Consider the following 13968-nt stretch of genomic DNA (forward strand, 5'->3'; position numbering starts at 1 on the left):
TTTATTTCAAAGACAGGATTATAATAAAATTCAGCAGTACCTGTCTTGAATAGCAGAAAATGGACATCGTGACTATTTATTTTACTCAACAGAGTAGGTGAATTAACTCATGCTGATAATTAATGGTTTCCAAGCCAGCTAGCTTGAGCTAGCTGAAATGTGCTTGCAGTACATTACAGTGGGCAGCCCAGACCTCTCCTTCTCTGTGGGATCATTTTCATACAGAAAGAAAATCATGACAACTGGATAAAGCAGGTCTGATTTTCCCCTTACTTTTAGTATTTAAAATTAAGAAATTGTGTGGATATAAATGGTGTTCTGCATAAGAATTTAAAATACTTACACATAATACCACTCTGAATTACCTGCTGGCAGGCCTTGCATGGATGGGTGTATGCTGAACCTGTGACAATTTGAACTTTCTTTTCACAGCTGTCCAGGTCCTTGGATTTGGTAACATAGACTAGATTTGCTCTCTTGTTTTCCTGGATTGCATATGTTGTGTTACAAATACCTCCAATCCCAGCCTGGCAAAAATCAGAACAGGATCAGAGAAAGTCACTATTATGCAAAGCTTCACTTCACCTAATGAAATTTCCTGTTTAATTCTGCATTTTCAAAATTACTAATGGAAGTGAACGCTTTATTTTTCCTTATATTCTTCAGGAGGAAAATTGCAATGATCATTACTTTAATCTCTTTTTTACAAGTACAGTTTTCAGTAAACCAAATCAGAGCTAAACAGAGAGAACTAAATCTCCCCAAAGTTTCACTCGGAGCCTCAGGAAAGGGGAGCGATAATTTTCAGTTAGAGCTGTTGATTATGAAATATGTTTTGAGAAAATATTAATAAAAAAAGTGTCAAAATGATTTGATCACTCAGAATGAAGTCTTAACAGCACAGTATTTCAAGGCTGGAGATGACATTCTGCCCTCAAAACTTGCTTTTACAGAGAGCTTACAAATGCCTATAGAAGAGGCCTTGCAATATCAGGTGATCTGTCACAATATGACCAGCAATAATTAAAAAAAAAAAAATAAGGATAACAGAGTTTTGGTTGTGGATCTTCAGTTTTAGCTGAGCTCTTCAATAATATTTTGAGCATATACATTTATAAGAGCTTTTAAGTCTCCACAGTCAGTGAGACTTTTGTAGAGGAAAAATGCTTGATTGCATTTTAGGAGGAAGAGTTATTTTCCCCGATTTTTTATTATTGTTATTTATAGCATAGCTAGTGCAGAGACCAGCTCTGGGCTATGTGAGAGCAGAGAAATGGTCACATGGTGTTAAGGAAGGAAGATGTACCCACTTCATCTTCAGCTGAGCAGAATTCCCTGAGACAGTGTCTCTGGTAAAGGCTAGAAATAGGAGCTGCCCAAGCTTTCTGGAAGCCTTGCACTGTGCAAATACAGGTGTGGGTATCTGCACACTGCAGGGCAGGGTGGAGACATCCAGAGTTTAGATTGGAGCGTCCAGAGGGTTTGGTGGGATGGAGCAGACTCCTGCCCAGCTGAACTGCACGGCTGTGCGCGGTTTGTGGCTGGCTCAGACCCCCTGAACCCACAGCATGGCACGTACACCTGCCCAGCTTAGTCCTTTAAACCTCTCTGCAGCTCAGATTTTGGGACTAATAGTGTTTATCTTCCTTAGCAGAGTGACTCAAGATTGTCAAGCATGGGTGCCAAAGCTCATTAATCAGTTGCTGTCTGAGAAAACCAAAGAAAACTTGGAAATTATTCCAGAAGGTGAAGTCACATCTACTGCCTAGTGGTGAGAGTAGAACATATTGCTAACTGAATTAGGAAGAATTAAGATGTGAAACTAGATATGAGAAAACAGTGTTGCAGAATATCCAACAGCACCACACAGATTTTTATGTGCAGCAAACAGTGTGCAAAAAATTAAATCATCTAGCTCCTTTCCCAGAAACAACTCTACTTATGTAAAAATAAATTAAAAAAAAAATTGGAGTTACTCTGGTCTATAGTTCCAACAGAAATAACATGAAAGTATAATAATTTCAAGGTTTTTGCCGATCTCTGAATTGAATGTAGTCTAATCAATGTAAATATGGTTTCACAAAAACTAAACACATTGCAATTTCTGTGTGAATAGTAATATCAGATGATTGACCTTGACTAATATATTAAAACTTGAAAAACAGTGGAAATTTCAACAGAGCATCAACTGCATCTGTCAAAGCTGTTATGGTAATGTTATGACATACATACTATTTTCTTCCTAAAAGAGGAGCTAGAAGAGATTAAAGTATATATGATTGGTAGAAAAAGTCGAATCACTGTTATTTTGACTTTAATATTAAACTGTATTTTCAAGCATGTTTTATACAGTGCTCCCATTTAATGTAGGCTTCATCTTTCACAGTTTACTTTCCCTGGAATCACAAGCCAGATTTTCCAAGGGTTTAATTCTGCAAATGTATTTTCTGAAATACTTTCATTAACCAGTTTAAAACTATGCTCTTCTGCTGTCCTGTTTAAGTACATCTCCACCAAATGTTGTCCCATATGCAACTTAATGATGATCTCCCAAGCTTAGGCCTTTCATATAAGTGAAGTTTATGTCAAGGATGAATACAGAAAATGCAGTAGAAGACTCTGGAGTGAAAGTTTATTTATTTACAAAGGCACCACAATGGCCAAACCCAAAACTCACCTCCTGCAGACTGTATGAATTCTGCGACTTCTTTATGCTCAGCTCCAGCACGTTCATAATCCCTCTGTAGATGTTCAGACCATCATCCGAGACAGAATCAGGAGCCATAATGTTCCCAACGTGGCCATTGCTGTACTCAAACTTGATGGGGTTGCTGAGCTGCCCAGTGAGGACCTGGGTCAGTTTCAGGGATCGTGAGAAGGAGCTCGTGGGCCAGGCGCCGTTGTACTCTGCGGCTTCGACCGAGTGAACCTACAGCAAAGGGGGAATAAAACTCCTCTTTCAGGTTGTTTTTTTCCCCAGTTACACAGAAGCATCTAGAGCTTCAATCACATCAAAAATAAGCTTTTAAATAACACAAAGCTTCTTCAAAGGGGAAACTTGGAAGTTGTCATTTAGCGTAACCAGAGTCGATTGCATCTATTTCTGTATATATAATGAAAGAGAGCACTGCAAAGGGCTGATATTTCCACAGCCACTGCACTCTGTCCTGTTTCATAGACAATCCATATTGCCAAAGGTTGACTTGTGCAGAGAAATGAGCCAGAGAAGAGCCACATGCAGCAGGTTGCTACCCGAAAAAAGTAGTATGGAAGATCTGCAGGAAATTGCAGGAGAAAGTTAATGTTGCATAAAGCATCATTAACTCCTGTTGTGAACTTTGTCATTTCCCTCACTGGGGTCACAGAGCGCAGGCAGCAATCTGAAACTAATAAACACATGGCCTCTAGGCCAGCCAGACATGCAGAATTAGTTTGAGCAGTGGACAGCAGGTTACAGAAATTGTCCTTCCCTACACGTTTTGCTGTGGAACCAAAGGCTGAGGCACTGGCTCCAACCTCACTGTGCACTTCATGCTCCAGCCTCAACATGGGGCACATCCAAACAAGCAGAAACTTCTGCTAAACTATGCATAACTTGAAAAATTCCTACCCCAGAGAGCGGGCATGTTTAGCTTAGTTTCTCAGAGGACCCTTCCCTTCTATATATTTTGACAATTTAAAGAGACTTTTCTCTGACACCTCAGGCTGGCGATGTGGTGCAAGACACGGATTAATTTCTCAAAAAGCCACACAAACTAAATCCTCATACAGCAAATCACTGGAGACTGCACTTTCATATTTATTTTTGTTATTGTTGGTGGAGATCACTGCCAACTCCAGTAACTGAAGCTTACAGGGAAGGCTGTTAGAGAGTAAATCCCTCATGCTGCCTCTTGGACATGCTTCTGGCATATTGCATACAGGCAGGTTTGGGACTGCTCTGCAGGGTCAGGGCGAGGTAGTTTTCCCCAGCCCTTGGGGCCCAGGCAGGACTTAGGCTGTCTGCTTGGTTTTGAACACAGCTGGCAATTCTTACTTGTTGGTTTGTGATGAAAAAATTGTCAGCTGGAAACTGCCCAGGGAGCACAGCTTTTTGTTTAGGCTGAATGTGAACTAGTAGGCTGCAGATGAAAGTTTAATTCCCTGAACTATCTCTCCAAACTGTCTAATTTAAATATAACAGCAGCAAAATAAACTTTTCCCAGAGAAGAAGGGAATAAATGTACTATTACCTTTAGCTTAGAACTTGCCCAAAAAGTTATGATTTTTTTCCTTTTCTCCTTTTCTTGCCTGAAATTATTTCTGAAATGGAAACTTTTCACAAATGCAGTAACACCGGTAAAATTATGTTAGAAAGTTTTAGAGAGCAGGAGTCAATTTTTGGTGAAGACTCACCCTGGCACACCAAGAGCCATTTAGGCAGGAATGAAGGAGGATCTGGGATAAGGACAAGACTGCTTCTGGCTCTTTTCTGGGAGGGAAGCTTTCTACTCACCACACCAGATACGTGACTCTTTTTTCCTTAGCTTTTTTTGTTTTGACATCCATCCCCTTACAAATGTCATGGAAAAGCAATATTTCCCATTTAGATCTATTATAATTTGAACTTACAAAAATTCTTAAGAGCAGCAGGCTAATTCAGGCTGGAAGGCTACAACATTTACAGTCATTTATTAGACAGCCACCAGTTTTTTAACCTAAAGTTTTCAATATGCCAATACACAGACTATGTGGCTAAGTGGAGTTTGTGTAAAGCAATTGAGGTGTCCCTTTCTCTACAATCATTATAAGCACACATAGGCTAAAGACAAAAGTATACTTCACATAATCAAAACCCTCAGTAATTACTCAGCAAGCAGCAAAAACATGAAATTGAGGATGACAAAGAATGTCACTCAGGACCCTTCAGAAAAAAAGAAGGATGACATTAATTATGATAAATATTGAATCACATGCAACTGCTGTTTCGTGTTTTATTACCTTTTGTCTGCTGGTTATGAAATCAGTTGATTAAGTAATCCTAGGTTGTACAGTTTGAAACAATTGGATTGATCTAGTAATAAATAATTGTGCATTTCAAATTATATTCCATTGTTTTCCTGACCACAAAGCAGAAGAAATCCTTCAAGCCCAAGGTTGGCTTGAGCTGAGAATTACCTTGCAAAGTGCAAATAGAATTTAGGGCACTGTATAAAAAATAACAGTGTTAGTTACATTATCCCTGAGTAAGCACAACACAAGATGAAACCTAATAACTTCACAAAAGCTTAAAAAAGAAGCTCAGTATGATGAGAATTTTACCTTTCAAATTGAATACATTTTCTTACCCTAATTAGACAAAGTTTTGGCCCAATACCACTAATTTCCACTTTACTTCTTATTCTTATTCCAGCTCTTGCAAGTCCTTTCTCTGGAAGTCCACTGAGAAGTGTGGTTTCATAATCAAATGTATAAACCTTGTTTTCACTGAAATCAGGTTCTGCAAAGAAATGGTTCCCATAAAATATTATACACAATGTACAGAACATATTAAAGTACCCGCATTAGAATGTATGGAACAAAAAAAGACAAATTTGTTCATTTTGCATTGCACCTGAACTAAATTAGCTGTTGTAAAGCTATATTAAACATTGATACACTTTTCAGATTTTATTTTTAATTTCACTCATTATAATTATATTAGTTAATAGGAAAATTACTTACGGTAATTAAGATGCTGGCTCCCTGAAAGGGAAGAAAAAAATAGAGGAATGAAATGACAAAGAAAAAAAAACAACTCCAAAATGTGAATGCACTGTAGTATAAAAGGCTATATCTCATCTTGCACATATAGCATAACCCTTTCTAATTAACTTTACTTCTATTTCAGCACCAGCCAAATGTCTTTTTTTTCTTTAAGCAACAAAAGAAGTAATGAAATTTTTTTTCTGCAACATGGTAAAATTCATGTCTGCCAGTGAACTATATTTAGGTTCTGAAACCTTTTCCTGAATATAGAATTTTAAATTTATCAAAGCACATAAGTTAGATACTTACCCACCAGGGTTAAAACCAGGGCTAATATCAAGCCCCTCATGATGGGGGTAAAGTAGAGGTGAATGAGATGGGTTTCTCTTTTATAAAGGCATGTGATATCACATGTTTCTTTTGGCATGTTAGTTTGACAAATAAGTGCATTCTAGAATGCATATTGATCAATCAAAAAATAAACATTTCTGAGGTCATGAATGCTGACAACTTCAAATCACCTCATGAGTTCAGCTACCTTACTTTCTATACAGTTCACCATGTTTGTGAGCCCTTTGAAATTCAGCAGGACACCTTGGCAGGTATATTCTGGAAAAGAGATTTTATTTTAAAAATATCCTGCTTTCTATTGTCCTCCATTTCTCTACATTTTATTAATACAGTAAAAAAAAAGCACTAAAATTTGAATTATGCAAATATAGTTCCTTTAGCTTTTTTCCAGTCATGTCTTCAATCTCCTGATATTTTGTCCTTCATAAGGGTCACTGCTTGGGAGACAAAATTTGCCCACATTGAAACTCTACTTTTAGAGAAGAATTTGTGGTTGATTTTACAGATTCAGGCTTGAGACACCTTACAGCTGATAGGCATGCAATGAGAAACTGCCTTTCTGCGCTACCTTCCATGTCTGTCTTTGCAAGCATACCTTGTTACCCACTCCTGGAAAGACAAAACTTGTCAGTATGACCATCACATTAGCCTGTGGTCAACAGTGAAAGCTTATACTAAGAAGACACGAGGGAAATTAATCTTTTTGTTTATAAGAAGAATCTAATAAGAAGTGAGTTGAATTTCCAGCCGGATATCAGTGAGTTTGGACCATTGGGAACTTCTCAGTAGGTTCTCATGGGGCTTTTCCTGCAGTCCCACTTGAGGAAATAGATCCAGAATTTCCCACTTGCAGCAATAACATTTAGATCAATCCTTAGTAAAACCATGTCAGGAGGGAGTTTGCTCCCTAACTTCAATTACATGTATTTTTTTTTTGCAAGTGTTTAACATTTACTTTGAATTTAAACTTGTCTTTTGTTCAACTGATAAATTAAATAGCATGTAAAAAAGCACCTGCATACAAAGGTTACTGAGGGGGCAGGAAGGAGAGCTCAGGAATGTCTACCTGGTATTTCCATGAGGCTGTGGAAGGTGCAACACAGCAAACACTGCGCTGAGGCAGCCAGGCTTTATCCTCCAGGAGGGGAACAAGGATTTCTCTGCTGGCGCAGTCCATCTGGGAGGAGAAAGGAGAGAAACTTAAACCCAGGTCCTGTGGTCTTCACCTTCAGGCCTGAAGACACATTTACTGCAGGCCCCATCAAACAGTCCTTTACATTATTGCTCCATTTACTTGGAGTGATGCCACCTGACTGAGGAATACTGAAGTTCACTGTTGTGGTGCCAGGGCACCTGGGCTGGAGTCAGGGATGCAGTTGCATGGTCCCTCTACTCCATCATTGCTCCACCAGGAGTCAAATAAGGGCTCCTTCACTACCAGGACCTCCTGAAATCTTGAGGATTTTAGTATCACAGCTTTCCTTCGTGAAGGGACTGATGCAGAATTGTGTGGGCAGTCAGACCTTCCCTGAAATGAAATCTGTCTAGTAAAATATTTAAGTATATAGTAGACAAATGAACTATTAAAAGAGATTCATAATTATGTTTTTGGTTCGGTGTGAGCTCAGGTGGTGAAAAATTAAGTGCACACAGATTTTCCTTGATGTTTTCTCCTAAGGTGCTAAGTCCTGTGAGCTATGACAAGATACACCATGTTTGTGAGCCCTGTGAAATTCAGCAGCACACCTTGGTGCTTTGAGATGGAGTCAGAAACATCCTTACAAACAGCTTCATGTTGTGCAGCCAGAATGGAAGTAAATGCACAGCAGCAAAGTAATACTGTAAGTGATAACATGCAAAACTCCTGCTTCTCTCACCCTGCTCATCACTGCCACAGCTTGACCTCTGCAGTAATATTGTGCTATCATATTGAGCTCAACTAGCTCCTATCCACAGGGCAGAATGTATAAGATAAAGTACAGAACTGTATGAGAAAGAATATTTATTTAAACATTGTTACTAATAGCTCATTGAAATACTGCGTGAGGGACACATACATATTAAAACAGAACTACAGCATTTTTCGAGATTAATAAAAGGTTTTATAATTAAGGTGTAACATGAATAAATGTGTTCTAAATGGGTAGTGAAAATACTGCATTTCTTTTTTCTAATGAAGCACACTGAATCTAAGCTTACAATTACCATGTGGATACCTGATTGCAAAAATAACAACTATAATAATTAAGGTGGTGCAGGCTGCCATTTTCTCTTCATTTGCAGCATGTACTCTCTCTTTTTAATAACTCCTCTCTACCCAGGCCTGTTTCCTTGGGGGAGAAAAGAAAGTGATCTCAGAATTGTTGTACCCATTATTACTTTAAAGGAAGTACCGAATAAATGCAGTAAGTAGAGAGGAGACACAGCTAGAGTTTGAGGGTCACAGCACTGAGCTCTAATCCTTTCTTCAAAGTAGACACATCATTCCAGCTAGTTCTGAGGGAATAAACAGGAGATCCATCACTTTAAGGAAATGGATAAAAGGAGGAAAGGTAAGAGGCACACTTTTTAAAGGCGATACAACTTTTCTTAAACATTCAACAGGTCATGTTAGTGAGCAAGAAAACACATGAAAAATAAATAATCCACAATCAAACAGGCCCTCCAACAATATCCAAGTGCCTTATTTAGTTGCAGAGGAAGGAAATTTAATGTGGGCAGGGGCTTTATACACAACCTGTATATTTTTCTTTTTTCTTTTTTAGGCATAAACAATGAAGAAAAGGAATTGTTAAAAAGCAGTGGGAAATATCTTGGGATTTTTTTTTTTCTTTTAAAGAAGAAAATATATGGTGTTGAGTGTTACAGAGACTGTGATGGCTTTATAAGGAGTGCAGTAAGAGGAGGTAGACTGCTTTGATTTTACAGGGCACTTGCACCATAAATGAAACATGAATACAGCCTAATTAACCTGATTAGAGCTATTGCTTCTACACAGCAATTGTCTTCACATAACACATTCTGCTGGAGTAACAGAGTCTTATTATCAGCTGTTGTGCTGCCACCGACAGCTCTGCACTCTCCTCGTCCTGGATTCACATTGCTGAATTATGGTGCAGTGATGCCATTTCCATCCTGCTAATGCACAGCCTAATGACAAAGCAGAGGTTAGCCAAACAGCTCCCAAGCAACCACAGCAGGTTAAAATAGATATAACCAGCTGGCTAGGGGAAGAGATTTTAAGCCTTCAGTTTTCCTCATTTCAAAAGATTTTTAAAAGGAAGCTTCACACCTATTCCATATTTAACATTCCCTCCTTGAATTTTTTGCTCAAAACATTCAGCATTTGTAAGAGTGGCACAGCCTCCAAGATAATGTTTGATATTCTCTCCAGAGACATTGTCTAATGAATGAGAAGGTGTTCGAGGTTGGGCTAAATTGCCATATGCTTATTCTAGTACATTCACAAAGGGATTTTTTTCCCCATTACATTGCTTTAAAAGGGGGTTTGGGGTTTTTTTTGACTGTTATTCCAGTTTGATGCTGGCACACCACCACTGGAATAATAACTGTGGGAATTGGATACAAAGTTTAAAAACTGAAACAGGTGGAAATGCTATTTATATGTTGCCTAGCTTTTGATGCATGCATGGTTTGAAAGATAGTGTTGGTCTAGATTAACAGAATAGCTGTAGAATTTTATTTTGATAAATCCGCTTTTTTGCTAATATATGCTGCTAAGATAAAGACACGTTTTGGTGCATTTTGTGAAGTAGTTGTTGTGACTGTTCCTAAGGCCAAGCGTGCATTGCCTGTCATTTCCAGATAAAAGAATGAAAGTACAAAGAGGAGTGGGGAATCTAACTGACATTCTCAATCTGAAAACAGATTGTTTTGATATGACTTAATTTTACTAAGAAGCTCAAAGGTTTATATTTGTATTCAAGTATGAAAAAACACATTCTGAAGCCTGACAGTCCACCACCGTGGCTACCATCAGTGTCTCATCAGCCAGCATACAGATTCAGTGGCTGCAGGATTTCCCCTCCCCTTTCAGGGTATACTATTTCCCAAGTCATTCAGCAGGGTTAAATGTTAGACAGCTTGCATCTGAGGTTTGAGTCATGTCATATTTGAGGACTGGTGTTTGCTATGTAATTCCATTGCACTAGAAGATAACTAGTAAGTTTATCTTAACCCTTAGACTTCATGGCCACAGAGTGATTAGCTCCTGTGGGCTTGGTGCTGAGAGGAAATCAGGTAGCCCTGGAATGTGGCCGTGTCAGGAGTCCAGCTCAGCCACTTTGGGGGTGAAATGGTGATGGCACAGACAGGACACAGAGCTCTGTCACTGCCCTGCTCAGCAGGCTGAGGTGCTGCCTGGGACTGCAGGCTCCAAGGGTCGTGGCTGGTACCTCACCCAAAGGGAAGGATACGTGTGTCAGGTTTATTTTGGTGAACTGTGGCTGTAAAAAGCGTGGGCACTGCTGCAGGGAGGTGAGGAGAGCCCACGCCACCTCAGGATGAAAGCAGGAGGAGGGAGAGCACCTGGTTTGGCCAACTCAGCATCACAACCCTTTTTCAGGGGGCACTGTGAACATACAAACCAGCTGCTGCCACTTCAGAAAAGAACCCATGACCCTCCACTGTACTGCACGAGGACGCCTCTCTGTCCCTGGGGGAACAATGCCCAGGTCAGTGGTGGGAGAATTTTAAAAGGAAGGAAGTTTTCAAGGCTTTCTTTTTCTTTACAACAGTCCAAGTGTATTACACTGCAAAACTTCAGATTCTCCTAAGAAAGGAATTGGGCTTATTTTAAAATTTATTTTCAAAGTGTCGAGCCGTAAAAATATATAACGATTTTTCAAAATTGTTACTTATATTGTGGTCCCATCCAAAACGTGCAAAATTTTTTAAGAATGAAGGGGAAAGCACTGTTTTTTTCTTAGAAGTCAATATTCTCAGGTATAATGATGATTTTTTTTTTTTTCATGGACCTTCATCTTAGTAACATATTCCTTTTTATCATGGTACCAGTGCAAGAACAGGATGGGTCTGGACCATCTCTTTCTGGTGCCAGAGTAACAGACAGGTTTATGGTGTCAGGAGGAAGCTCACCGTGAATTTACTCTCAGTACAGAATATGTGATGTGAGTGATACCTTAATTTCACAGCACTAGGTCACTGTGACATTAGGTCATGGGTCAGATAAGATAAGCTGTGTATTATTCCTAAGGAAGGAGCAGATAACACCCAGCCAGTTCAAACAACAGGCATTGACTTTACCCTCACAAAATAGGTAAAAAAGGCAACATCACCTACCAGTATTTAATGAATGACTATGACTTCCAAAGTATAAAAGGCCTAAATCATATACAAATAAGAACACATTTTGTTTTTAAATTAGTGTGAAAGATAGTTCAGTAATGAATTGAGCACCATGTCTCGCCTGTTTAAAGGAAAGTTGCTACATGGTTATTCCCACAACAATATGCATTAATCATCATAATATTTTCTGTATAAGACAGATAAATTTTCTGCTACAGATAAATGGAGCACTGATATTCATACCTGCTCATCAACAGGTATGAATACAGCACTGTGGTTCAACATTGCCCACTGCACGTTTACACAACTGCATTTTCTCCCACCTTGCAGAAAATCTCTTAACCACCTGACTGGGAGCAATACTAACACTTAGGGTAAAGACTGTCTTTTCCTGCAAGTGGAACATATCTCACTAAAATTCTGCTCTCCAGTGGGGCATGTGCAGCCTTGATGTGTAACTGCTCAAATTCCATTTTTGAGACTTTTAAATATAAATATAGGAAAAAGTTGAAGGCAGGCCCCTGCTCTCTACTCTCTGTACCCTGCACTGAAGTTAATGGTATCTGTTCATGGAGTTTAACTGGAGCTATATCTAGGTTATGCTGACACTAATTTGCTCTTTGAGAATTCACTGTAACTTCAGTGCAAACACTCAAGGACTAAAACAGTTCTCAGTATGAATAGGATTTGAAAATCTGCTCTAGCATGGGTACCTCTCAGAACAATAAAAATGCTATAGGAGAACTTTATTTCAGAAGCCATGCATTTTTTTAACTATTCAATTTTTTAATAATAAAGCCTAAATTAATTTCCTTTTGCTCACCTTTGGAGGGAACACTAGGAAGATTTTTATTTTCTTGGTTTTCAAAGGCAAATAACTGGAAAAGAAGCTTCTAAATTTAATTTTCAATGAATGCCTGCACTGATCAACAAATAATGTCAATCTTGAAACTTAAATTGGACATAATTATCCATTTTTTAATTCTTCAGAGAAGGCAAAGGAATGAAGACAAAGAGATTCCATGGATATTTTTCTGCAGTTTTGTCTTGTTGGCTTTCCTCTCCCCTCTGAAAATTTATTTGTAACTCATTCACTGGCTGAATCTCTTCTGGAATAAACTGATGTAGCTCCAATTAAATGGAACTGGGTCACTTTACTCCAGCTGTGTATTTAGCATTTTACAGTTTTTAACGTAGGAAGTTGTTGGTTGATGCTAACTTACTTGCCTGTTAGAAAGTCTCTAGAAAAACAAGTTCCCTTTAACTGATTATTAGTGCATAAACCCTCTAATTGAGGACTTATACTGCAAAACACAAAGAACTAGAAGTACAATCTAGTAAATGATTCAGGCATTCCTATTCATCTTCCCAGAATTTCTGGACACTGTGACACAAGTGAATAAAAATTTGTCTTCCTCTTGATTTAAAGATTGATTGAAGATCTTTCCTACAGCAAATAAACTACTTAGATTTATATATTTGTGAGTTTTCTGAAGTGAATGTTAACTTTACCCCTCCATTCTGTACTTGTGCACTTCTAAATACATGCAGCATATACCACAACCAGGTGGAATAAATATGTGCATTTAAGCACATATATATTTTTAAACTCCTAATTAATTATACAAACTTTTTATAGCAATTGTGGTTTTGGTCCAGCTATCACAGACATCTACACATCAGTGCAGGTGCCAGTGGCTGCCACACCACACAGAGCCACAGCAGAAGAGCCTATTAACACAGCCAAGACTCTTAACACAAGATTTTCTGTGTCTACAAGTGTCTATAAAGCTCAGCTCTCTTTCTCAGTGTAATTATTATTTATAAGAATTAAAGATATTTTTTTTCAAATCTGCCTATGTTTAGCCTCTCCAGACAGCTCCTGGGCTCTCTGTAGCAGCAGAATGCTTGAGCAGAACATGTCAGTGCCACTGTTGAACTTGGAGCTAAATGATGCCATCATTTTAGGTAGAAGTGGTGATACTAAATAATTCAGGGTCTTTCTGGAAGGTAGCAGCCCTGTAACCTTTCAGCTCTCCTCACCAACCAACCTACAAAGAAATGTTGCTAGGAAAAACTATCGGGGAGTGTGGGAACAGCTCATCTTCCAGGCATAAAAGTAACTGCTGGTATCAGCAGAGGAAAATTAAAATATGAGACATACAACTGTAAAAGAAAATATGTTCTACATGAAAGCACATCAGCAGTTCCATCTGTAAGTTTCTACTCACTCAACATGTTGGGAAAAGTATAGAAAAAGATGAAAGTGCATGTACAAAGACTTAGGCAATATCTGAAGAGAGGGTAACAAATGTTCTGTCTTAATGAAGCATGGAAAAGAAACCAATCTCACAGCAAGTTTGAAAAGCCAGGCCAGCCACCTGGGAAACAAGAAAAAAAGGCAAACCAAGAAAATAGGCTATCAGCCTAAGCCTCACGAAGCATTCACAAAATATAAGTACCATAGACTTGTAAGTTAGTGGTTAATGGGCTCTAAAATTATAGAACTGCCTATAGCACACATGGAACCACAGGTATGTGAGCCAGCCTTGTCACTGAAGA

At 38.7% G+C, this 13968-nt stretch overlaps 1 protein-coding gene across 1 annotated transcript in view; it reads right to left on the reverse strand.

The window, feature by feature from the left end:
• Positions 1 to 6076, reverse strand: part of LOC311156797 (vitellogenin-1-like) — a gene marked incomplete at both ends in the record, with an annotated part of 42855 nt that extends 36779 nt beyond the window's left edge. The window contains 5 exons of the mRNA XM_084211038.1: positions 366 to 527; positions 2678 to 2929; positions 5328 to 5479; positions 5704 to 5724; positions 6037 to 6076. Of these exons, the coding sequence (XP_084067164.1) occupies positions 366 to 527; positions 2678 to 2929; positions 5328 to 5479; positions 5704 to 5724; positions 6037 to 6076 (627 nt within the window). The remainder of the gene's footprint in view (positions 1 to 365; positions 528 to 2677; positions 2930 to 5327; positions 5480 to 5703; positions 5725 to 6036) is intronic.
• Positions 6077 to 13968: the final 7892 nt, after the last annotated feature.

Source organism: Fringilla coelebs, assembly GCF_963513975.1.
Source record: "Fringilla coelebs genome assembly, chromosome: 9".
Classification (NCBI taxonomy): Eukaryota; Metazoa; Chordata; class Aves; order Passeriformes; family Fringillidae; genus Fringilla; species Fringilla coelebs.